Raw genomic sequence first — 24,111 nt, 5'->3', positions numbered from 1 at the left:
TTCTTTTGTATAGTTTAAAATAAAATTAATACATTTTGATTATAAATAGTATTAGTGGGAGGAATAGTGCCCCACCATTGGTATTAGTGGGAAGAATAGTGTCCCATCATTGGTATTAGTGGGAAGAATAGTGCCCCACCATTGGTATTAGTGGGAAGAATAGTGTCCTATCATTGGTATTAGTGGGAAGAATAGTGCCCCACCATTGTTATTAGTAGGAGGAATAGTACCCCTTTATTGGTATCAGTGGGACCAAAAGTAATGGGACACAATAATAATCATAAATCAAACTTTCACATTTTAATACTTGGTTGCAAATCCTTTGCAGTCAATTACAGCCTGAAGTCTGGAACGCATAGACATCACCAGACGATGGGTTTCATCCCTGGTGATGCTCTGCCAGGCCTCTACTGCAACTGTCTTCAGTTCCTGCTTGTTCTTGGGGCATGAGGGAATAACACACACCTGGCCATGGAACAGCTGAGAAGCCAATTGTCCCATTACTTTTGGTCCCTTAACAAGTGGGAGGCACATATGCAAACTGTTGTAATTCCTACAACGTTCACCTGATTTGGATGTAAATACCCTCAAATTAAAGCTGACAGTCTGCAGTTAAAGCACATCTTGTTCGTTTCATTTCAAATCCATTGTGGTGGTGTATAGAGCCAAAAATGTTAGAATTGTGTCGATGTCCCAATATTTATGGACCTGACTGTATATCTCTCAGTTCAGGGTTTATTTACAGAAAATCAGCAACTCATTTAAATGAAATAAGATCACAGTGTCCTGGACAAAGCTTCAAAACGTCAGAAATCCATTTTGGTTATTTATTTACATACACACCATACTTTCATAAGTGCTCCTGGTTTACCAAACAGCTTCATTTCCTTTTTGTAAAAAAAAAGACACTGCGGATGTACTCGCTGTTTCCTAAAAGCAGGATCTCTTCTTAAATACTACATTTATTTTATAGCCAAGAAAACTATTCCTGACAAATCTCTGGTAGCATGATATATTTTAAAATATTAAAAAGCATCACACATGCACTTTGCACTTTATCAAATTACCGGCATAGATATAAAGCTGAAATATAAATATATACAGTATTACTATTATTTGTAGAAGTGATAACAATGTCACAAAAGGTCAGTGTCTGACACAGTTGTCCATATTAAACATTAGTAGGCTTATTAAGTAATCAGTGAAAGGAGCAAAGTGCAAAACGCAGGAACTGACAGTGATCAGGATTCACTTTTATAGTCTGAGTGATCCATTGGATAATTGGTCTTTATGGGTAGTATACTTAGGAGTCCATTTATACAATAAAGATCACATTGAGAATGTTTTAGCATTCATGCAAAAGTCACATAATATATGTAATGTTTGTAATATGTGTGAAATGGCACTTTCTGCTTGTTGTCTTTCACATAGTCAATGTAACAATCCCTAGCATTCGATCCTAGGATTAAACAGCCTTAGGACAGTACTAAACCCAAAAGCAAACATTTATTATGCTGCAGCTTATTGATTCTCAGATGTGATGGCTGCATTCGTTTTCTTTTTTTAGGTTATTTTCATCTGGTGATATGGCTAGTATGTCTGTTATTTTTCAAAAGAACAAGCTCTCCTGAAGCAGGGAAGAGACAGTCCATTTTAACACTAACAGGGGGTACGTACAAAGATCAGCTTTTATTTATTTATGTAAAACCTTTATCCCAAAAAGTAAAAACAATGTGTTGTAACTGGTTATAAAGTATTAGCCAGAGTTCAACTTCACTTTGTTACTTTATCTAAGGCTGGCCATACATTATACAATTTTCTTGAGATTTTTGGTTTAGATTTACCAAAAACCATACAATAGGAGGTCAAACCAAACAACGCTTTCAATTGTATCCAATTAGGCAGCCTCTTGTAATACATAGTTGAAGGTAAATCTAAAGGAAATTGGGCAGAAATTGGACAGAAAATTGTATAGTGTATGGCCAGCCTAAATCTGCTAGTGCAATCCCAGCCACGGCACCTCCTGTCTGGAGTTTGCATGTTCTCCCTGTACCTGCGTGGGTTTCCTCTGGGTACTCCGGTTTCCTCCCACACTCCAAAGACATACTGGTAGGTGAATTGGTTCCTGTCTAAATTGTCCATAGTATGTGTATGTATGAATGTAACTTAGGGACCTTAGATTGTACTCCTCTTGAGGGTTAGGGACTGATGTGAATGTACAATATATATATGTAAAGTGCTGCGTAAATTGACGGCACTATATAAGTATCTGAAATAAATAAATAAATGTAACCCTCCCCTCCCCCAAGACTGACAATGCTGCTGTCTAAAGGTGTCTCTGTACTTCTTTACCCAGAGTGGGGGCACTCTAAAACAGGAGGTGTGTTACTGGCCAGATCACCAAGTGAAAACAGATAGGAAAAAAAGCTTAGAAAAAATAAAATAGTGCAGTCACCACATCTAATGATTGTTAAACTGCAATATATTACATTTTTGGTTTTGGATTTAGTACTGTTTTACAGGATAAGTTCACCTTTAAAAAAAATAGTAAATGCACATCTTTTTGCAGGTAAAAAAAAAATGTGCATTTATTTATTTATTTATTTATTTACTAGAAGCCTAGAAGGCATTGCATCTGCAATCAGCAGATTGCTGGTGCAATGCAGGACTCCTGCAGACCTGTCAGTGTATCTGTCTGCCCATACCTTGGAAGGGCAGGCAGATACACATTGACAGAAAGAGAGAATAAACTACCACAGCACTGAGGTAGTTCATTGAGAACTACAAGCAAATAGCTGCAAAGCCTGTCGGGGCTTGTCGTTTTACATTTAAAGAATTCTGTGAATGAATGACGCAACCAGGTGGGCGGAGCCCCGCATGACCGCATTTTAAAAAAAATAGTGACAGCAAGCAGGGGGAGAAGATCTCCTGCCAGCTGTCACTCTCTGCAGCGGTGTGGGCAGTGGCTCCGCCAGTGAGAACATGTTACACGTTTCACCCAAAAAATGGGTGGAACATGTAACATGTTCCCAAAGGTCAACTTATCCTTTACGTTACGGTAGACTTGGAAAAAAAAATTTCTGTAAATTCTGTCGATTACTTCTTTGAGGTGACTGTACTTCATTTCCTGTTCCTTTGACAGACTAAGGCTGGCCAAACATGAGTCAGTTTTTTTTTTTGTTCAACTATCAGGTTGACCTGATTTCCCCATCCATATATTTGAGGTGGATGGGGGAATCACTCAAATGACATTAAAGTGATTCTAAAGGCTGAAAGTTCTATGCATGAAGGTAAAATTCCTTCTGTGTGCAGCAGCCCCCCTAATTCTTTCCTGAGCCCCCTACTGAACCAGCAATGTCTACAAGAGCCTTAACTGTCTGGGGACTCTCACTCCTGATTGAGTGAGATAGCAGCAGGAGCCAATGGAAATCACAGCCAGTGAGCCAATCAGGAGAGGGAGGGGGTTGGGCTGAGCCATGACTCTGTGTGTGAATGGACACACAGAGCCACGGCTCAAGAGCGCGCCTGCTTGGGTGCCCCCAGAGCAAGCTGCTTGCTCTGGGGGCACTCAGCAGGAGGGAGGGGCCAGGAGCGCCTGCGGGGGAGAGAAGACAAGGAGCGGGGCTGCTCTGTGCAAAACCATTGCACAGAGCAGGTAAGTATGACATGTTTGTTATTTAAAAAAAAAAACAAAATTAGACTTTAGTATCACTTTAAATTGGTAGAATAACATAATGTAAACATGGATGAGATTGGTGTGACTTTAATGAACTTAAAGTGTAACTTCACTCTCTCAGTCAGCAACTATTTTTAATCTTTATGCTGCTAGCATTACTAAATACATAGGAAACTATGTCACATTTACTTGTTTTAAACTTTTTTTTTTCAGTCATGTCCTGGTTTCTGGCTTAGGCAAATTATGTCATACATCTCAGGAGGGGGGAAAGGGCTTTTTCAGCTAAGCACGCCCTCCTACCTGCATGCCTGAGCTAAGGGCAGATGGATTCCAGGAAGCAAATGTTACATGAATCATCTGCCCTTACTCAAGATGAGAGTGGTTAGAAATGCTGGGAGGTGGAGGGGGTGTCAAAGTGATTTATTAGCAAAATAAAGCATGGAGACATGGATGGATTTGTGAGTTTGCTTTGAATATTAAAAATGAATTAGTTTTCTTTCTGTGGTGCTCAAATGCAGTTTAGTTTTGCTTAAGGCTACGTTCACACATACAGTATGCGGTTGGTGTGTGCTGCACTTGCGCAGGCATAGCAATTTACAGTCATGGCCGAAATTGTTGGCACCCTTGATATTTCTCCAGGAAATCATGTATTTCTCACGAAACGTATTGCATTAACACATGTTTTGCTATACACATGTTTATTCCCTTTGTGTGTATTGGGACAAAACAAAAAAAGGGAGGAAAGAAAGCAAATTCGACATAATGTCACACAAACCTCCAAAAATGGGCTGGACAAAAGTATTGGCACCCTTTCACAACTGCGGATAAATAAGAATGTTACAAGCATGTGATGCTCCTGTAAACTCACCTGGGGCAAGTAACAGGTGTGGGCAATATAGAAATCACACCTGAAAGCAGATAAAAAGGAGAGACGTTCACTTAACCTTTGCATTGTGTGTCTGTCTGTGCCACACTAAGCATGGACAACAGAAAGAGGAGACGAGAACTGTCTGAGGACCTGAGAACCAAAATTGTGGCAAAATATCAACAATCTCAAGGTTACAAGTCCATCTCCAGAGAACTAGATTTGCCTTTGTCCACAGTGCGCAACATTATCAAGAAGTTTGCAACCCATGGCACTGTAGCTAATCTCCCTGGTCGTGGACGGATGAGGAAAATTGATGAAAGATTGCAACGCAGAATAGTCCGGATGGTGGATAAGCAGCCCCAAACATGTTCCAAAGACATTCAAGCTGTCCTGCAGGCTCAGGGAGCATCAGTGTCAGCGCGAACTATCCGTCGACATTTAAATGAAATGAAACGCTATGGCAGGAGACCCAGGAGGACCCCACTGCTGACACAGAGACATAAAAAAGCAAGACTACAGTTTGCCAAAATGTACTTGAGTAAGCCAAAAGCCTTCTGGGAAAACGTCTTGTGGACAGATGAGACCAAGATAGAGCTTTTCGGTAAAGCACATCATTCTACTGTTTACCGAAAACGGAATGAGGCCTACAAAGAACAAAACACAGTACCTACGGTAAAATATGGTGGAGGTTCAATGATGTTTTGGGGTTGTTTTGCTGCCTCTGGCACTGGGTGCCTTGACTGTGTGCAAGGCATCATGAAATCTGAGGATTACCAAAGGATTTTGGGTCGCACTGTAGGGCCCAGTGTCAGAAAGCTGGGTTTGCGTCCAAGATCCTGGGTCTTCCAGCAGGACAATGACCCCAAACATACGTCAAAAAGCACTCAGAAATGGATGGCAAAGAAGCGCTGGAGAGTTCTGAAGTGGCCAGCAATGAGCCCAGATCTAAATCCCATTGAACACCTGTGGAGAGATCTTAAAATTGCTGTTGGGAAAAGGTGTCCTTCCAATAAGAGAGACCTGGAGCTGTTTGCAAAGGAAGAGTGGTCCAAAATTCCGGGTGAGAGGTGTCAGAAGCTTATTGATGGTTATAGGAAGCGACTGATTTCAGTTATGTTTTCCAAAGGGTGTGCAACCAAATATTAAGTTAAGGGTGCCAATACTTTTGTCCAGCCCATTTTTGGGGTTTTGTGTGACATTATGTCATATTTGCTTTTCTGCCTCTGTTTTATATTTGTTCCAATACATACAAAGGGAATAAACATGTGTATAGCAAAACATGTGTTAATGCAATACCTTTTTTGTGTGAAATACTTGATTTTCAGGAAAAATATCAAGGGTGCCAACAATTTCGGCCATGACTGTATTTATTTTAACGGGCAGCTGTACCTGCATGAAAAAGGTCCCTGTACTTTTCTACCCTGTGGCTTCCCACACCCAGAAATGTTTTGCATTTTCACATGTATGGGGTGCCACTCGGGACCCCTGCACATCTGCTAAAATGTAACACATTTTGCTGCAGGTTCAGCAATATGTGCGATTTACACACATTCCCATATCCGCAGCTATGTGAACCTAGCTTTAAAGTGGATTTTCAGCCTCCCTCGATTTTTTTTTAACCCCTGCTTACCGGTTTGCAGGTTTAGACCAAGATTTCTCAACCAAGGTTCAATGGAACCCTAGGGTTCTTCCAGAGGTTGCTAGAGGTTTCTTGAGATATGGGAAATTTCAGTCTCTCAGATAAGTTCCCACTGACACCACTGCTCTTTTTAGCTATCTATAAGGGGGTAATTCTTCCTAATGACCATCATACTAATGTATCATGAGTTTTAGATATAATCATTTTTAGCAGGGGTTTCCTGAGACTGGAAAGTTATTTCAACAGTTCCCTGTGGTAAAAAAAAGTTGAGAAAGGCTGGTTTAGCTCACCCATCGAATGGATCCAGCATTGTCCCACACCACCACATAAAGTCATTGGGTGGCTGCCGGCTTTTCCGGGTTCAGCTGTCAGACCTCCAAATGACAAGCAAGTAGGCACGCCCCCTCATCTTTTTCTGAATTAAACTTATGCCTCCTGGGATATGTGACGTGCATATCCCAGGAGACACAGGGAGCACAATGTACGCCATTTGCCTAGGCAAGTGAATACATTAAAAAAGGTAAATTTTAAAAAAGAGCAATGTTTGTGGGGAAGAAGGGTGGAGAAGAGGGAACATTGTTTGGATGGTGAAGATCTGCTTTTCTAAATCCCAAACAAAAATGAAATATACTGTAGCTTACTAGTCCATATATGTAGCTGAATTTGTTTACCCAGTAATTCTGTTAGTAACATGGTTCCTGTCCTAGGGTGGCTACACTTACTCTACTATAGGAGCAGTGCTGTCACCCTCAGCTGCTATTTTCATTTAGACATCAAACATGTCCTCCTCTTTTATCTGTGTATATGTGTGTTTCATATCTCTATTACTCTTTGCTCTTTGACAGAATACCTAAAAATCCATGTACCAATAACTGCAGTATCCTTCAATCAAGTATAACAAAATTTACATTATTTTACTCACCCAGCATAATCTCAGTGGTCCTGTCCTTGATGGCTGTATTGACACTGCCCATGATCATACACACCTTCCAATGTAGCTGATACCAAACTACTGCACAGAACCTCAGTGCTAATCCTCTTCATGAGAACATTTTACTTCTGTGAGTCTGTGGACATTTATGATGACATCATCCTCAACTAACATACATAAGCTCAAACACAGTGGACCCAGTTGTACTAAGAGGTAAGTTTGAGGAACATAAACAGAAAAATACGTGGAAAAGGATAGCCAACTGGAAAGTACCATTAGGAGAATGAGAAATGTCTTCATAAATAGACAACTCATCATTTTCTGTTAGAAAATCATTTAAAAAATAACTGGTAAAATTTAGAAATAAAAAATGAATCCCAGTACCACAGCTAGACCCTTCTACTACTGTTTATCTGGATTTAGTCTGGATGACAAAATCAATGACTAAGCGGACATGCTGCTATAGTAGATATCTAGGATCATGTCCTATCCTTCGTATTGCATTGGTTTGCTTTCAGTTTACAATGGGAAACCCCATTGAAAAATACCATACTTTCTATGTAAACTCAAACGTTTCCAAACAGTAGCTCATGGTCTCACAAGTTTCTAATCTGACTGAATAGCTAATGTATTACACAGCTTATACTAAGCATGAACTTCATCTTACTTAGTTACATAGTTGGTTAGATTGAAAAAAGACACAAAGTCTATCTAGTTCAACAAATAGAAAAAAAACAAGCAAATAGAAAACCTCCCTATACAGAATCCATTACCCGCAGTTGATCCAGAGGAGGGAAAAAAAACCCTATAAAGCAGTGGTCTCCAGATGTGGTCCTTTGCTTGCTCTCATCCAGCCCTTGGGGCACTTGTTCCTCCCATTGACACCAACAACGGGGGACTATTCCTTCCACTGACACCAATGATGGATCATTACTCCTTCCACTGACACCAACAATGCGACACTATTCCTTCCACTGACACCAATGATAGGGCACCATTTCTCCCAATGACATCAACAATGGGGCACTATTCCTCCCCCTACTGACCACAGGCACTTTGTAATTTTTATACTCCTACTGATGGCGAGGCATTTTCTACTCCCACTAGCCACAGTTCAGCCCCCCTAAAGTCTGAAGGACAGTAAACTGGCCCTCTGTTTAGAAAGTTTGGGTGCCCCTGCTATAAAGCAGCATTAAATGATAAATTCCTTGATGATTATCCAGGAGGCAATAGGATATTAGATGGATCAGCTACTCCTGGTTTTATTACCTATAAATGTTATTATCTAGTATATTTTGTGCATTTAGGATTGCATCCAGCCCTTTCTTTAACCACTTGCCCTCCAACGTACATATATATATATATCCTGGACAGCAAGTGGTTATACCAAGATCATGGTTCATGATTCTGGTACTGCTTTTTTTTTTCAGCCAGAGATCATCTTTATTGTAAAAGTGATCCAGGCATCTGAAGAGCTACCTCATCACTTTTACAGTGCTGCTGAAATAATTTTAGCACCAGAGCTCATGTCTAACTCTAAATTGATAACTTGTAAAGGCTTTAAAAGCATTGCCTATGGACAACTGTAGGTACTGCTGTTTGACGCCATTTTTCAAGCATGAGCAGTTTTATATCTTGAAATGTTTGTCATCTATTTAGTCAACGTAATATCGTATTTTATAATTGACAAAAAAAATGGGTATTACATTGTGTCTGTGTGCACTGAAATTCAATTACGTTTATTTTGTCTTGAAAATTTGAATTTGATAAATGGCTGCGCAAATATCATGCAACATAAAAAAAAAAGCAAAAGCCACTATTTAACTCTCCAGAGCCTCGGCTTTCAGAAATATAATTTGTTTGAGGGTTCCAAGTAATTTAGCCATGACAGGATCTAAGGTGGTGCTGGGGTGGGCTGTGCCTTCCCCTAAATTTCAGTTGTACCCACCACCTAAAGTCCCCCCCCTCTGACCTGCGGACCTTCCATCCTCTGCCCCCCTGACATTTTTCACTGCACCCCCACATCAGACAGGCTAGATACAGCCCTGATTTTAACACGCATATGAAGAATGTAAAGATTGCCATGGAAAACAAGTGCTGAAAACAATCTACTGAATTGGCCAATTAGCTTTTGAGAAAGTCTATTCTATATTTTCACAGCTCTTATTGTGACAAAGCGGTTCCATACACGGAGGTTAGATCTCGTTTCCTCCAGACATGAAAAGAGCCCTCTTGTCCTCTGTAATGACCTGAAAATAAATAACTCAACACCAAGATCTGTATATGGACCACCTATGTACACTCATCGGCCACTTTATTAGGTACACCTGTTCAATTGCTTGGTAACATAACCACATGGCAGCAACTCAATGCATTTATGCATCTAGACGTGTTGATGATGACTTGCTGAAGTTCAAACCGAGCATCAGAATGGGGAAGAAAGGGGATTTAATTGACTTTGAACATGGCATGGTTGTTGGTGCCAGACGGGTTGGTCTGAGTATTTCAAAAACTGCTTATCTACTGGGATTTTCACGCACAACTATCTCTAGGGTTTACAGAGAATGGTCCGAAAAAGAGAAAATATCCAGTAAGCAGCAGTTGTGTGGATGAAAATGCTATGTTGATGTCAGAGGTCAGAGGAGAATGGGCAGACTGGTTTGAGATGATAGAAAGGCAACATTAAGTCAAATAGCCACTCGTTAGAACCAAGGTATGCAGAGTACCATCTCTTGTATCAACAGTTCAGGGTGGTGGTGTAATGGTGTGGGGGATATTTTCTTGGCACTAGCAAGGTGTACCTAATAAAGTGGACGGTGAGTGTATATATACATAGCAATCACCTTTTCTCAAGAGAAAATAAGTTCAGTTCAGCTAATCTTTCCTCAAACATAGAAAAAAAATGGGCAACAAAAAGAAGTGGCAAGATTGATAACCCTTGCCATTATCCCCATATTGGTGCTGGCATAGGTTACTATTGCCATAAGTCTGTTCCAAGGCTTTGGATGAGGGTAGCAAGATTGCAGCTATAGCAGGGCTCTTTTAAATGTATCCTCTTGGACCTTTTTGGACAGTCCTCCACATTAAGTACTGTTAGAGGGACTGTTTGTGGATTGTATTGTGGTCTATCCTATCTAAGCCTGGTTTGCCAGGGCTTGATTGGATTTTTGGGTACTGGGTCCATCTCCTATATTCCATTTTCCTACCTCTGACCTCAACAATTGTGCACTGTGGGGCGTCCATCAGCTCAGGTTAAATACTCCTTGAGGGTTATTTTTCAACTACAGCCAAGTCTAACCCTTGTACCCCTGAAGAAGCTATTTGCGAAACACGTTGGGAGATCATCTATTCAATTCCCCCCCCACCCCCTTATTTCTGGAATATATTTTTTTTGTATTACAACCAATATTATATTTTTATATATGCTTGGGGGAGATGATGCTGGGGTTGCTGAGCTGCATTTTGGCTTATTTTTACATGTGTGTTTTTAGGGGATTATACCCTGAGATATTTTAATGAATTCTGTAATAAAAATTTCTGTTTTATGAAAACGTCTTTCAGCACCATTTGAAATCCAAATATTCTTCTTTTGGATTAATCTTTACATGTTTCTGGGATGAGGAGCTGAACTAGTCAACAAGACCCATTATTTTCTTTCCAAGATTGATAACCCTTCCACACTCTATTCAAAACTTAGAAAAAAAGTTTTAGCTTTGGATGCACTTTAATACGCACTTTAATACTTATTAGATGTACTTTATTACTTACTTTAATACTTATTAGATGTACTTTATTACTTAAATACCTATTAGATGTACTTTATTATTTACTTTAGTACTTATTAGAAGTACTTTATTACTTACTTTAATGCTTATTAGAAGTACTTTATTACTTACTTTAATGCTTATTAGAAGTACTTTATTACTTACTTTAATGCTTATTAGATGTACTTTAATGCTTATTAGATGTACTTTAATACTTATTTTGCTTTATTATTTACTTTAATAGTTATGAAATGTACTATTACTTACTTTATTATTTATTAGATGTACTTATATACTTATTTATTTGTGTCTTTTGCAGGTGTACTAACTAACACTAACGGGAAGTGTTGAACGCTGCAGACTAAAATGCTGTAGGTTTTAGAAGTCTCAGGTGTACTTAATGCATGCTGAAGGTATGTGCAAGCACCTATGGACACCTTCACTCTCTATTAACCACTTCCTGTCTGGCCCATGTACATAAACGGCCGGACGGGAGCAGTGCAGGAGCGGGTTGCTGTTCATAAATGGTGCCCGCATTTACAACCTGTGCACGCTCCCTGGGAGCGTGTGGCACCGCGATCTGGTGACCCCACCTGGACACAGCGGAACACTGATCGCTGATGGACCAGATTGGATGGAGAGCGTCTGTGAACAGCAATTTTCAAGTTTTGCCACAGATTCTTAATTGGATTTAGGTCTGGACTTTGACTGGGCCATTCTAGCACATGAATATGCTTTGATCTAAACCATTTTATTGTAGCTCTGGCTGTATGTTTAGGGTCGTTGTCCTGCTCGAAGGTGAACCTCCGCCCCAGTCTCAAGTCTTTTGCAGACTCTTAACAGGTTTTTTTTTAAGATTGCCCTGTATTTGGCTCCATCCATCTTCCCATCAACTCTGACCAGCTTCCCTGTTCCTGCTGAAGAAAAGCATTCCCACATGATACTGCCACCACCATGTTTCACAGTGGGATGGTGTATTCAGGGTGATGTGCAGTGTTAGGTTTTCTGCCTCAAAAGCATTTTGCTTTTAGGCTAAAACGTTCAATTTTGGTCTCATCTGACCAGAGCACCTTCTTCCACATTTTAGTGACGGTTATCAGAGTAAAGGGGCTGAATACAAATGCACGCCACACTTTTTAGATATTTATTTGTAAAACATTTTGAAAACCTTTTCTAATTTCCTTTCACTTCACAATTATGTGCCACTTTATGTTGGTATCACATAAGATCCCAGTAAAACACATCATGACAAAAATTTCAAGAGGTATGAATACTTTTTCAAGTCAATGTATAAAGCTAGAAATTACACAAACTATGGGGATTATTAGTGACAGCTGTGTGAATGCTTGAGACAATCACATAGCATTTTTTTTAACAATAGACCCTTAAAATTACCTTTCAGTTGGTATTAGTTGGGAACTAACCAGGCTGTCTGTAGGCACAGTGAGGCATCAGCAAATAGCCCTGTCCACTGGATCTTGTACACAAAGTATAAAGGTAGAGTGGATTTATTGTTGCCTGAAAAGGAGCTTCTTTTCAAGAAACAAACACAGATTCAATTGAATAGGCTGCCAACTGCGGCATGCAGAATCGCATGCAAATCACGCTGTCAAAATTGCGTAGTGGGAATAAGCATTATAATGTACACTGGGTCCCAAAACCCACAACCTTTCTAGTTTATTTATAAATTTCGTACGGTGTTCGTCCAAGCTTCTTTGATCCGTAAATTCTTTACACAACAACCCTGAATACATGTTTGCATTTAGAGTTGAACTCATAGTATAATAAAGCATATAGTTTGATAAAGCAGTGCAAAGTGCAGTGACCAAAAGGAAACAATCAGATTTAACTGTAGTCAGATCAATGTCTGCTGTAGGTTTCTGAAATGTGTACTACCTGATTACATACGCCTGCTACTGCATAAAGTAAAACAACACATACTGTATATAGCTGAATATACTGGAAAAATCATGAAAGCTGGACATAAGAAAAACAATGCAAAAAGGGAAATGCAGGCAGGTTTTTCATTTAGACATGCTCTGGTTTTAACTGAAAACAAAACATTAACCTGCATACAGGAAGCACAGCCTACCCACTCAGATTTTCTTTCAGACATTGTTGTCGTGCCCCCCACCCACTCCAGTCCCTTTATGAGTAATCTGAGGATCTCAGAACCCCTGCTTGCGTTGCAGGAGAGGAATTTCTGGGAATCCAGTACAGGTTTCTTGATGTCTGACATACAAAAAGCCCCAATGCAAAAGCATATCAGAGAAGTTCCCCACCTCTGGGAGCCTGCCCTGATGTGAGAGGTCATTGGGACCTTGGGTTCACTATGAAGACACCAGCCACTGAAAGATGCCACCTATGGACCTTTTGGTACATGGACTCTACCTTTGCAGATATGCCGGGGCAGCACATAGTATGAGTTATGTGATCAGCTGTGATTAGACACAGCTGATCACATGACAGAGCCAACATCATCGGCTCTTTACTCTGATTGGTGATCCGCTGTCAGAAATGGACTTGCCAATAGTGGTGGGACTCGCCTGCCTTGTGGGTGCAGTACCAGGGCTGGCCAGCGGGTGCTCTCAACAACCAGAGGCTCACTTCGGCAATTAGCCATCACCTGGGGCTGATTGCAGGTGGTGTATTTAAGGGATGGCCAGACCTGCAGTCTGTGCCTTGTTGTACTGTTTGCTTGGCCCTGGTTTCCTGATCCTGTTTCTGCTGTCCTGACGCTGCCTGAACTCTGCCTGTACTGACCTCGGCTAGTCTTGACCACTCTCCCGCCTGCTCCTGGTACTCCGTTTTCTACCGACCCGGCCTGCCTGACTACTCTTGTATCGTATGTTTGTTATCTGTTGGAGGTTTGGTTCAGTTTGTTTGCACTGTGTTATGTTTGTTAGTCTTAATAAATTATATTATTTACTATATCTGAAGCCTACGTTTCCCTGTGTCAGTCCACACACTTCTGGTCACACCCGCATCCCCGACATCCGCTGTGTCTCAGGGACACAGTGCACCATCGGTTGCTGCGCCGCACATCCCTGGGGGCCCACAAGCACAGCTAGAGTGGAAGGACGTCATAAGACGTCCTCCCAGAACAAGAGAGCCTCCACCCTCCCATCATTTCCTTATATGGCGAGCGGAAAGCGGTTAAATAACTTCAGACCAGTCAGATGGCAAAGTTTTCAAGGTTTCAATGGACTAGGGATGTTTGAACAAGAACTGTTTTATTACACTGTGGACTATGTATGCGCTATGTATTTTCTTAAGTAAAGCATTGAAACTTTGCCTTCTGACTGGTCTGAAGTTATTTAACCGCTTTCCGCCCCCCATAAAAGGAAATGATGGGAGGGTGGAGGCTCTCTTGTTCTGGGAGGACATCTTATGACATCCTCCCACTCTAGCTGTGCTTGTGCGCCCCCAGGGATGCGCGGCGCAGCGACCGATGGTGCACTGTGTCCCTGAGACACAGTGGATCACCAATCAGAGTAAAGAGCCGATGATGTCGGCTCTGTCATGTGATCAGCTGTGTCTAATCACAGCTGATCACATGTAAACAAGGAAATGCCGGTTATCATCAGTAATCTCCTCGTGCTGACAGCGCGTGGAGAGCCAGTAATCGTCATTCCTCAGAGTGGACATCCACCCTGATCATCAGGGCACTGATGATCAGTGTAGCCCTATCAGTGCCACCTGTCAGTGCCCATCAGTGCACATCAATGCCACATATCAGTGCCTACCAGTGCACATCAATGCCACATATCAGTGCCCATCACTGCTGCCTTTCAGTGCCGCCTATCAGTGCCAGTCAGTGCTGCCCGTCAGTGCTGCCTAAAAGTTCCAATCAGTGCCACCTAACAGTTCCAATCAGTGCCACCTAACAGTGGCAAATATGAGTGCTGCCTTTAAGTGCCCATCAGTGATGTCTGTCAATGCCTACAAGTGATGTCTGTCAATGGCCATCAGTGCCACTTATCAGTGCCTCCTCATCAATGCCCATAAGCGCAGCCTATCAGTGCCCATCACTGCAGTCTCATTAGCGCACATCAGTGAAGGAGAAAAATTACTTATTTACAAAATTTTATTAAAGAAACTAAGAAAAAAAAGTATTTTTTTTTCTAAATGTTCAGTCTTTATTAGTTTGTTTAGCAAAAAATAACAACCCCAGTGGTGATTAACCAATTCAATACCGGGCAATTTTACACCTTCCTGCCCAGGCCAGTTTTCAGGTTTCAGTGCTCTCACACTTTGAATGACAATTGCGCGGTCATACAACATTGTACCCAAACTAAAATTTTATCATTTTCTTCACACAACTAGAGCTTTCTTTTGGTGGTATTTAATCACCGCTGGGGTTTTTATTTTTTGCTAAATTAACAAAAAAAGACCGAAAATTTTGAAAAAAACACGTTTTTCTTTGTTTCTGTTATAAACATTTGCAAATAAATAATTGTTCTTCATAAATTTAGGCCGAGATGTATTCTGCTACATGTCTTTGGTGAAAATAACCCAAATTAGGATGTATTTTTTAGTTTGTAGGAAAGTTATAGAGTTCACAAACTATGGTATAGATCTGAATATTGATCAATCCTGAAGTACTGACAGCCAATCTAATTTCTTGAGGTCCAAAAATGTCAGAACAGTACAGATATCCCCCAAATGACCCCTTTTTGCAAAGTAGACAGTCCGACATACTTCATAAGAGGCATGGCGAGTTTTTTGAAGTTGTATTTTTTTTGTCATAATTTTTTTGAATTTTTTTTTTACATATTGTCACCAGTGCAGTACAGCGTCATCATATAACTGGTGTGGCGGTGATCAGGGACACTGACTGGTGACAGTATGAAAAAAATAATATATATATATTTTTTTTTATTAAATTTTTTTTCTTTTTTTTAAGATTTTGTTTTTCATATTTCACTATGACCAAAGTAGTACAATGTTACCATAGTAACATTGTACTACTTTGGGGAAGTGATCAGTATTTTTTTTTTTACACAATTTGCTTATAGCAAAGAATTACTTTGCTATAAGCAAGCATTTACCTGAATGACATTGATTCATTCAAGGTTTTTTGTTTTTTTTTTATTTGCTTAGCTGTAATTTGGCCACGGCTAATCACATGACATGTGATTAGCTGTGACCATTCACAGCTAGACACTAGTATACAATGGATGGCATGAATGAAGCCATCCATTGTATACAACTGTCTTGTGACCTGCTGTGATTGGTCACAGCAGGTCACATGGTACCGGCAACGGGGGCCGATACTCAGATCTGTCATCGGCTGTGTCCGAGGTACACGGCCAGTGACAGATCGCGCCGCTGTGCGGCTCTGCAGGAGCGCAATCTGCGCATGTGCGGGAGGACGCCATATGGCGTCCACCCGGAACGCTGATGAAATTTGCTGGCCGCCATTCGGCCATAGGGCGGGCGGCAAATGGTTAAATGCCACCAAAAGAAAGCTCTATCTGTCTCAAAAAAAATGATAAAAATGTTGTTTGGGTACAGTGTTGCATGACCACACAATTGTCATTCAAAGTGTGACAGTGCAGAAAGCTGAAAATCGGCCTTGGCAGGAAGGGGGTAAAAGTGGTTAAAGGAGTGCAATGCAAGTAACCGGAACATTTCTACATATTGAGGTATGAAGAGACAGCACTTAAGAGTCATCCTGGTGCAGTACAGCAAGTGGTTGCCATGGGTAATGGAAGTCTACAATCAGGTAATCCAGCCTGTTGTCAGAGTGTATCGGTTATAGGTGGAACGGCCTCTAGCAGCAAAGGAGATGTTGTTGGCACTTCTTCTGCCAGTGGTCTGTCTCCCATAGCAATGGGAGCAGATTCAGGCTGCAGGGATCCCCATCCTGAACATAGGTACGAAGCTCAAGAGTCAGGTCAAGTGCACATATGGAGCCCGCCCTAGGTGTAGGTCAGGGCCTCATTTCACTGCTGGGAGTGATAGTGAAAAATGCTAATCAGGTGGATGTGGACAAGTCTCAGTGTGTCCCTCCTAATTGCAAGTCTATTGTGTACATAGGCACGAGGACCCGAGGGTTAACTGGAGGACAGTTATGGTGCCAGTGTACGTGGTGTACGTTCATCTATAAGAGCAGAGGTACGCCTTAAGGTACTCCATATGTGAGGTAGAAATCCTGTTATAGGTGCCTAGGGTAGCTCAGAAGAACTGAGGTCTCTCATGTAATCCATACTTGGCTCCCAATGAGTAGGGGAACATGGACAGAGTATCAACCGCCTGCCCTACAAGTTAATTACTGGTTTTATGTCTGGCCTGCTATTACTCTTTAATGGTAAAGTCCTTACACTTGGTACATTACTGTGAAAGAAAACTGTCCTCCAAATAGTTGCTAGAGGTAACTGACTCCCTTTAGCTGATTTCAATATGTTACACCAAAAATCCTGAAGAAAAAAACATTGAGATGGTCAACTCCAGCTGTCCGTTTCAGGGCAGTGTAGAAGATGTAAGCAATGATCCTACCAGTATCTATGGGCAAGACAGCCTCTTTTATTTTTTCTATCAATCAATTTACTAAACTAAAAAAATGTATTGGACAAGGTTTACCCACCTGCACTGTGTCTTTTGATTTCATTACGTCGAAGTTGCTTTCCTTGGCCTCTTTTCTTTTTCTTTTCTTCCTCAGAAGCTTTCTCAGGCGTTTGTCCCAGAATGACTTTCAAAGGATCATCCTTAGAAGCAGTAGCAGAAGTGAGCTCTGCATTCTGTTTTCCTGTTTTCTTCTTCTTCAGTCTACAAAATGTCAGAAAGGAAGCTAATTACTCCATGAGGTTTATAACATAGCAGGGTAGAAGAACCTTATTATCCAGAACTGCTGAAGAAGAAAATGCCTCAAAAATGAACCACATAGAAAGCAACAATGAAAAAATGAATATGCAGTTCGTTTCCATAAGAGATGTTAGAATAATTGTGTAAGAATTAAAAATTCATATTTCAATAATTGTTAAATTGCATTTTGTTTGTTAGTTTTGCCAACCATTAAAGCCTGTTTCCAGGGGAACAAAAATCATCCCTTGCAGTGGAACTGCTCCTGTACTGCAAAGGTTAAATGTTTGTTTACGTCTAGGTGGCCGAAATGAGTAGTATCACTTACCTGACCATCTGCTCCCCAGGTAGCTGGTACTGTCCCCTATGTTCTTGCAGTGGATGTTCTTCGACATCTTTGGATCCAATGCAAGGCTTTGGGCTTTGCATTGGTCTTAATGATATCAGAGGCCATCCAACTGTTGGAGAATGGTGAAGAGGCTGCAGGGTGTGGAGGAGTAAGTAAAAGTACTTTTGTAGCCCACTAGGCATAAACAAACATTGAGCCCTTGCAGTACCGGGGCTGCCCCACTGCAAGAATGCATTTTTGTTTTTCCCAGAGTTCAACTTTAAAACCTGACGAAGATTTTAATTCTTCTGATTCTACTATGTATCTGTGTCTCTACCAGAGAAACTTTTTTATTCATATCACTTTGGCACCAGTCACCGGGACAGGAGTGGAAATCCTTCTAGTGTGAAAATAAACAACAATAAAATCCTGACTGAGGTTTTAATTCCTCTAAATGATTTCCAAAACTAAGAAGTTCAGCTGCAGTGCCACTTTACATTATTTTAAAACTGGTAACTAAAGAGAAGAGCATTGTGTTCTGGCTAAAATATGTTATTTCAATCAATAAAAAATAATTTATGGAAAGGAGCCTATAGATGACTGATAACTTTCAACTAATCTAGCTAATTTTAGCTAGACAGGGTGATTATTATTATTATACAGTATTTATATAGCGCCAAAAAGGTTTGCTCAGCGCTGCACATTATAGTGGGGGACAGACATGAGACAATACAGCAACAAACAATACACGAGGGGTTCGAGGGCCCTGCTCTTTCGAGCTTACAATCTAGGAGGGAGGGGATAGTGGCACAGGAGGAAGTGGCTGTGGGAGATGGAGTGGTAGGAGGAGTGGAGGAGATCAGCAGTTAGGTGAGGGTGGGGTAGGCTTAACTGAAGAGATGGGTTTTCAGGGTGCGCCTAAAGGTGAGGAGGGAAGGTGACAGTTTGATGGATTGGGGTAGTGAGTTCCAGAGGATGGGGGAAGTCCTGGAGAAGTCCTGCAGTCGGGCGTGGGAGGTGGAGACCAGGGAGCTAGAAAGTAGGAGGTCTTGTGAGGAGCGAAGATTACGGGTTGGGTGGTATTTGGGTATCGGGTCGGTGAGGTAGTTTGGGGCAGCGTTATGAATGGCTTTGTATGTCAGTGTTAGTAGTTTGAATTTGATGCATTGGGTAATCGGGAGCCAATGGAGGGAATGACAGAGGGGGGTGGCAGAAGAGGAGCGGTTGGTAAGGTCTGGCCGCTGAGTTCAGGATAGACTGAAGCGGGGATAGTCTGTGATGAGGTAGGCCGGTGAGGAGGTAGTTGCAGTAGTCTAGGCGTGAGATAATAAGGGAGTAAACGAGTTGTTTAGTAGTGTCTGGGGTTAGGAACGTAAGTATTTTGGAGATGTTGCGGAGGTGGTACCTGCATGAGTTTGCTAAGGATTGGACATGGGGTTGGAAGGACAGGTTTGAATCTAGAGTGACACCTAGGACTTTGGCTTGCGGGGTGGGACTGATGGTGGCGTTGTTAGTCGTGATGGAGAGAGTGGGTAGGGGGGCGTGGGCTGGGGGGAAAATTAGGAGCTCAGTTTTGGAGAGGTTCAGATTGAGGAAGTGGAGCGACATCCAGTCTGATATGTCGTTCAGCAGGTGGGTGATATGGGTGGAGACTGAAGGGGTGAGTTGAGGGGTAGAGAGGTAAATTTGCATGTCATCGGCGTAGAGGTGATAGTTGAAGCCGTGGGAGTGTACCAGTTTGCTGAGGGAGGAGGTGTAGATGGAGAAGAGCCCAAGGACAGAGCCTTGGGGGACCCCAACAGAGGGGGAGAGATGGGGAGGTGGTAGCGTTATAGGTAACGCTGAAGGAGCGTTGGGAGAGATAGGAGGAGAGCCAGAAGAGAGCGTAGTCTCTGATGCCGAGGGAGTGTAGTTTATCAAGGAGGAGGAGGTGGTGAACTGTGTCGAAGGCTGCGGAGAGGTCAAGGAGTAAGAGGACTGAGTAGTGGCCATTAGCTTTGACGGTGATGATGCTCTTTCAGATCTGCAGAAACAGATTATACATAGAAATGTGTTATGCTGTCTCTTTAAGAACATAAATTATAATAAAACTCACTCCCCAGACTGTGAACTGTACATGTAATGTGCAAATAATAATATAGCACAAAGCCAAAATAAGTGAAGAAACTTCCACGTGACAGAAATTGCATCTTCTATGTCAGCAACAACTCCAATGCTCCAACCATCAACATACCAGGCCTCATTTGGAACAAAATTGTAGCATACAGCACAATTCCACCTCACATACAAAGAAAAAGCAGAAGGAGCCCCATAGCGTAGTGACTCCAAACCATTTTATTTACAGCAAGGGTAAATTCTCACAAGTGAAAGGAAGTACAGACAGATCACAAACAACTGCTGCTCATCCAAATGGGCGTGATGCAATCACCACTATGCTTTTTCCTATGCATTTCGTCCTACATAACGTTGTCTAAGAGGCATTGGGTCTTTTTTTTTTTTTTTTTTTATGCATTTGGTTATTTTGTAAAATTGACACTTCAATCACATAGCGCAGATTTATGTTTCTTGTTTCCCAAACAGATTATTTAAACCTTCTCACCAAATAGCTGTAGTTTCCCTAAGATCACATGGTATGGGGAATGTATGCCTCTCTTCCCCTTCCTCTTCCATAGCCATAAATAAGCACACTCAGGTGATCTTATACAAGGCAATTTTTTTTTCTTCGTAGGATGGTGCCTGCTTATACAACTGCCCTTAACGCCGACGTAGCACAAATATGCAGCCTCACAGAACTGGGCTTTTTTCCGTGGGGCCGCATATTTGCGTACCTGTCTTTCGGCTCCCAGCACAAAGACCACAGTGTCACTGAGAGCCCCGGGACTCCCGATTCCGAGTCACATGATCGCTGTGATAGCCCCTGATTGGCTATCACAGTGATCAGTCACTGTAAAGCCGGGCCCCCTTGTTTTTCTTCTCTCTATGAGTGGAGGAGAGAGATATATTGTATTTCCCTAACTCCTGGCATAAAGAGAAAAAAAAAAGTTTGTTAAAAAAACAAAAACAAATTAATAAAGAAAAAGAAAGAAAGAAAGAAATAGAATACCTAGATCGAGGCTTGATCTAGTTCAGTGCCAGGGTAAGTGTTTGGGTCAAGGTCAGGGTCAAAGGTCAAGGTCAGTCAGGGTCAAAGGTCAGGATTTTTTTTTTTTTTTTGTAAATTGGTATTAGTGTTAGTGTCCATGTGTTTTAGTTAAAAAAAAACAAAAAACAAAATGCATACTATTGTTTCTGGGCTGTACTATGGGAACAAACAACAAATAACATACACATATATGGTATCACTGCAATCGTCAAGAGCTGGAAAATTTATTTTGGGTTGTTCTTTGGTGGTAGGTTATGGTAGTAACAAGAAACACACAGCTAAATTAAAAAAAAAATGTTTTTCTACTATTTTGGGCCAGTTTTCCTTTGATAATAAAAAATATCAGGAGATATCCATTACCATTAACCACCATATGAAAGCCCAATTTGTTCTGAAAAAAAAAAAGGTATAATGCACCTGGATGTACAAAGTAGTTGTGATGATATGTACGGTTTTACTATCACATGTCAACATTGCAAAATTGTGCTCAGGCATTAAGATTTGTTTTACCCTTAGGCGTGAAGGGGTTAAAGAACACAGTGTCTTTTGTTCTTGTTCCCATAAAAAGACTACTGGTATAGGTGACTCACATTTATCATATTGTACCCTGTTTGCTGGCTGGCATTGAATACAATGCAGGTATTGAACAAGATGAGTAGCTAATATAATCAAATATCGCATCCCATAATATTTAAAAATCACATGCAAGCATCTGTCAGCAATTAATGATTCACTTTGTAATCTATCTCCCTTTCAGTCATACATTAAAGCAGCTTGCTACAGATAAATCCACGTCCTGCTTGGTAATCATGTTGATAAGATCAAGTATTTTTCATACAATCTGTTTATAAACCACACTGTAGGTCTACACAAAGCTTTATTTAATCACTTTTTAATTAAATATACGTAGGTGCAAAGTCTAATTTGTATTAACAAAGCACATATGTTCAGACATCAGGAGAATCCTTCTGTTACTGAAGGCATACACATGTACAATACATAGTTACATAGTAAGTCTGGCTGAAAAAAGACAAACATCCATCCAGTTCTACCAAAAAAAAAAGTTATAATCCTTTACTCACAGTTGATAAAGAGGAAGGCAAACAAACCCATCAAAGCATGATCCAATTTGCTCCTCCAGGGGAAAAAATTCCTTCCTGATCCCCCGAGAGGCAATCGGATATTAACTGGATCAACATTACCTATAAATGTTAGTATCCAGTTATATTCTGTGTAAGAAAGAATCCAGGCCTTTTTCGAAGCAATCCACTGAGCTGGCCAAAACCAACTCTAATGTGAGTCTATTCCACATTTTCACAGCTCTTACTGTGAAGAAACCTTTCCATATTTGGATGTTACATTTCTTTTCCTCCAGACGTAAAGCGTGCCCCCTTGTCCTTTGTGATGACCTCACGGTGAATAGCTCTACACCGAGTTCACTATATGAACCACTGATGTATTTATACATGTTGATCATATCCCCCCTTAATCTCCTCTTCTCAAGAGAGAATAAATTCAGTTCCTCTGATCTTTCCTCATAGATGAGCTCCTCCACGCCTCGTATTAGTTTGGTTGCTCTTCTTTGTACTTTCTCCAGTTCCCAGTACAGGGGAGAGCATGTCCCTGTGATGCTGATATATGTAGTAATAGGAAAATGCAGGTGTGTTGTCTTAGCATGTTAAGGCAGTATTAAACCCAAAAAGAAAATGTATCATATTGCAACTTACCATTTCATAAATATGGTGGCTGCATTAGTTTTCCATTTTTCCTTTTTGTTCCTTTATTTTCACCTGGTGATCCAACCAGTAACACACTTCCTGTCTTAGGATGTGTTCACTTTGTACAGCAGCATTGTTAGCTGGGGGAGTGGGAGCGAATGGGTTTTAGATGAACTAGTAGGCTTAGATTTAGATGAACATGACTCCAGCCAACACTTTTTTAGCGCATTTTTTTTTACAATAACGATTTTACAGAAATAAATAAAAGCTGATCATTGTAGATGCCCCTGCAGGGTTAAATGGCTTGTATCAACCCTCTAACTTTCCCCATTTCCTGGACAGCTTGGTCTGTTAAAGAAAGCTGAAAAATAACAGACTTACTGCCTGAATCACCAGGTGAAAATAAAGGAAAAATTACTAAAAAAATAAAAATAATGCAGCCACCACATTGGTAAACTGCAATATAATTCATTTTTGTTTTTAATTTTAGTTTAAATTGTTATACTTACCTGCTCTGTGCAATTGTATTTCACAGAGTGGCCTTGAACCTCCACTTCTAGGGTCCCCCGCTGGCTCTCCAAGCACCTCCTGTTCTCAGTGTGCCACCATAGGAAGGAGCTTCCTATGGGGCGCACCTGCGGGCTCGATTCCAAGTCGGTCTGTGTGTGTCTATTGACACACACTGTGCAGCTCAGCCCTGCCCGCGATCTGCTCACAGAATTGTGACAGCAGCAGCATCCAATGGCCCTGTGAGAAGAGAGAGGATAAAGCTGCTGTGCAGCAGTGGCAGGTCTTTATTACAGAAAGCTCCTGTGCAAAGGACAGTTGCACATTGGATCTCTGTACAGTTCTGGCAAAAATGCACAAAGCACACCAAGATTCAAGTATACATAAAAATATCACACCCTCTGCACTGACAATGTTTGTTTATTCTGGAGTTCAGCATTAAAATGGAAATAATATGGCACAACCTTGATTTTCACAGAATGGATAAAGCCATCCATGAGAGCCAAATTTGGGAAAGAGACTCAATCATGATGCCAAGGAGCTATAAAGATCCACTGCTGAGATGAGAGTAACCTTCCATGGGATATCTAAATGCAAGATGGTCTGCTGAACTGAGCTTTATGAAAGAGTGGTGAATAAAAACTCATATAATCCTGTTTAGAGTCTGCAAAAAGGAATATATTTTCTTTGGTCTGATGACATCAACAGTTGGGTTTTAGCACAAAATGCCATGT

The 24,111-nt window shown here is 41.1% G+C and overlaps 1 protein-coding gene across 2 annotated transcripts in view; it reads right to left on the bottom strand.

Annotated features, from left to right (window-relative positions):
• Window positions 1-24,111, bottom strand: part of NCOA7 (nuclear receptor coactivator 7) — a 246,793-nt gene that overhangs the window by 116,787 nt on the left and 105,895 nt on the right. For both annotated transcript variants that reach the window (XM_089686445.1, XM_089686446.1), the window contains exon 3: window positions 17,468-17,649. In XM_089686445.1, the coding sequence (XP_089542571.1) occupies window positions 17,468-17,649 (182 nt within the window). The remainder of the gene's footprint in view (window positions 1-17,467; window positions 17,650-24,111) is intronic.

Source organism: Staurois parvus, unplaced genomic scaffold (assembly GCF_062004578.1).
Source record: "Staurois parvus isolate SC_StPar_1 unplaced genomic scaffold, SC_StPar_1.0 ptg000397l, whole genome shotgun sequence".
Taxonomy (NCBI): Eukaryota; Metazoa; Chordata; class Amphibia; order Anura; family Ranidae; genus Staurois; species Staurois parvus.
The sequence above is the reverse complement of the archived record's forward strand: the minus strand, read 5'-3'. Positions and strand labels throughout refer to the sequence as shown.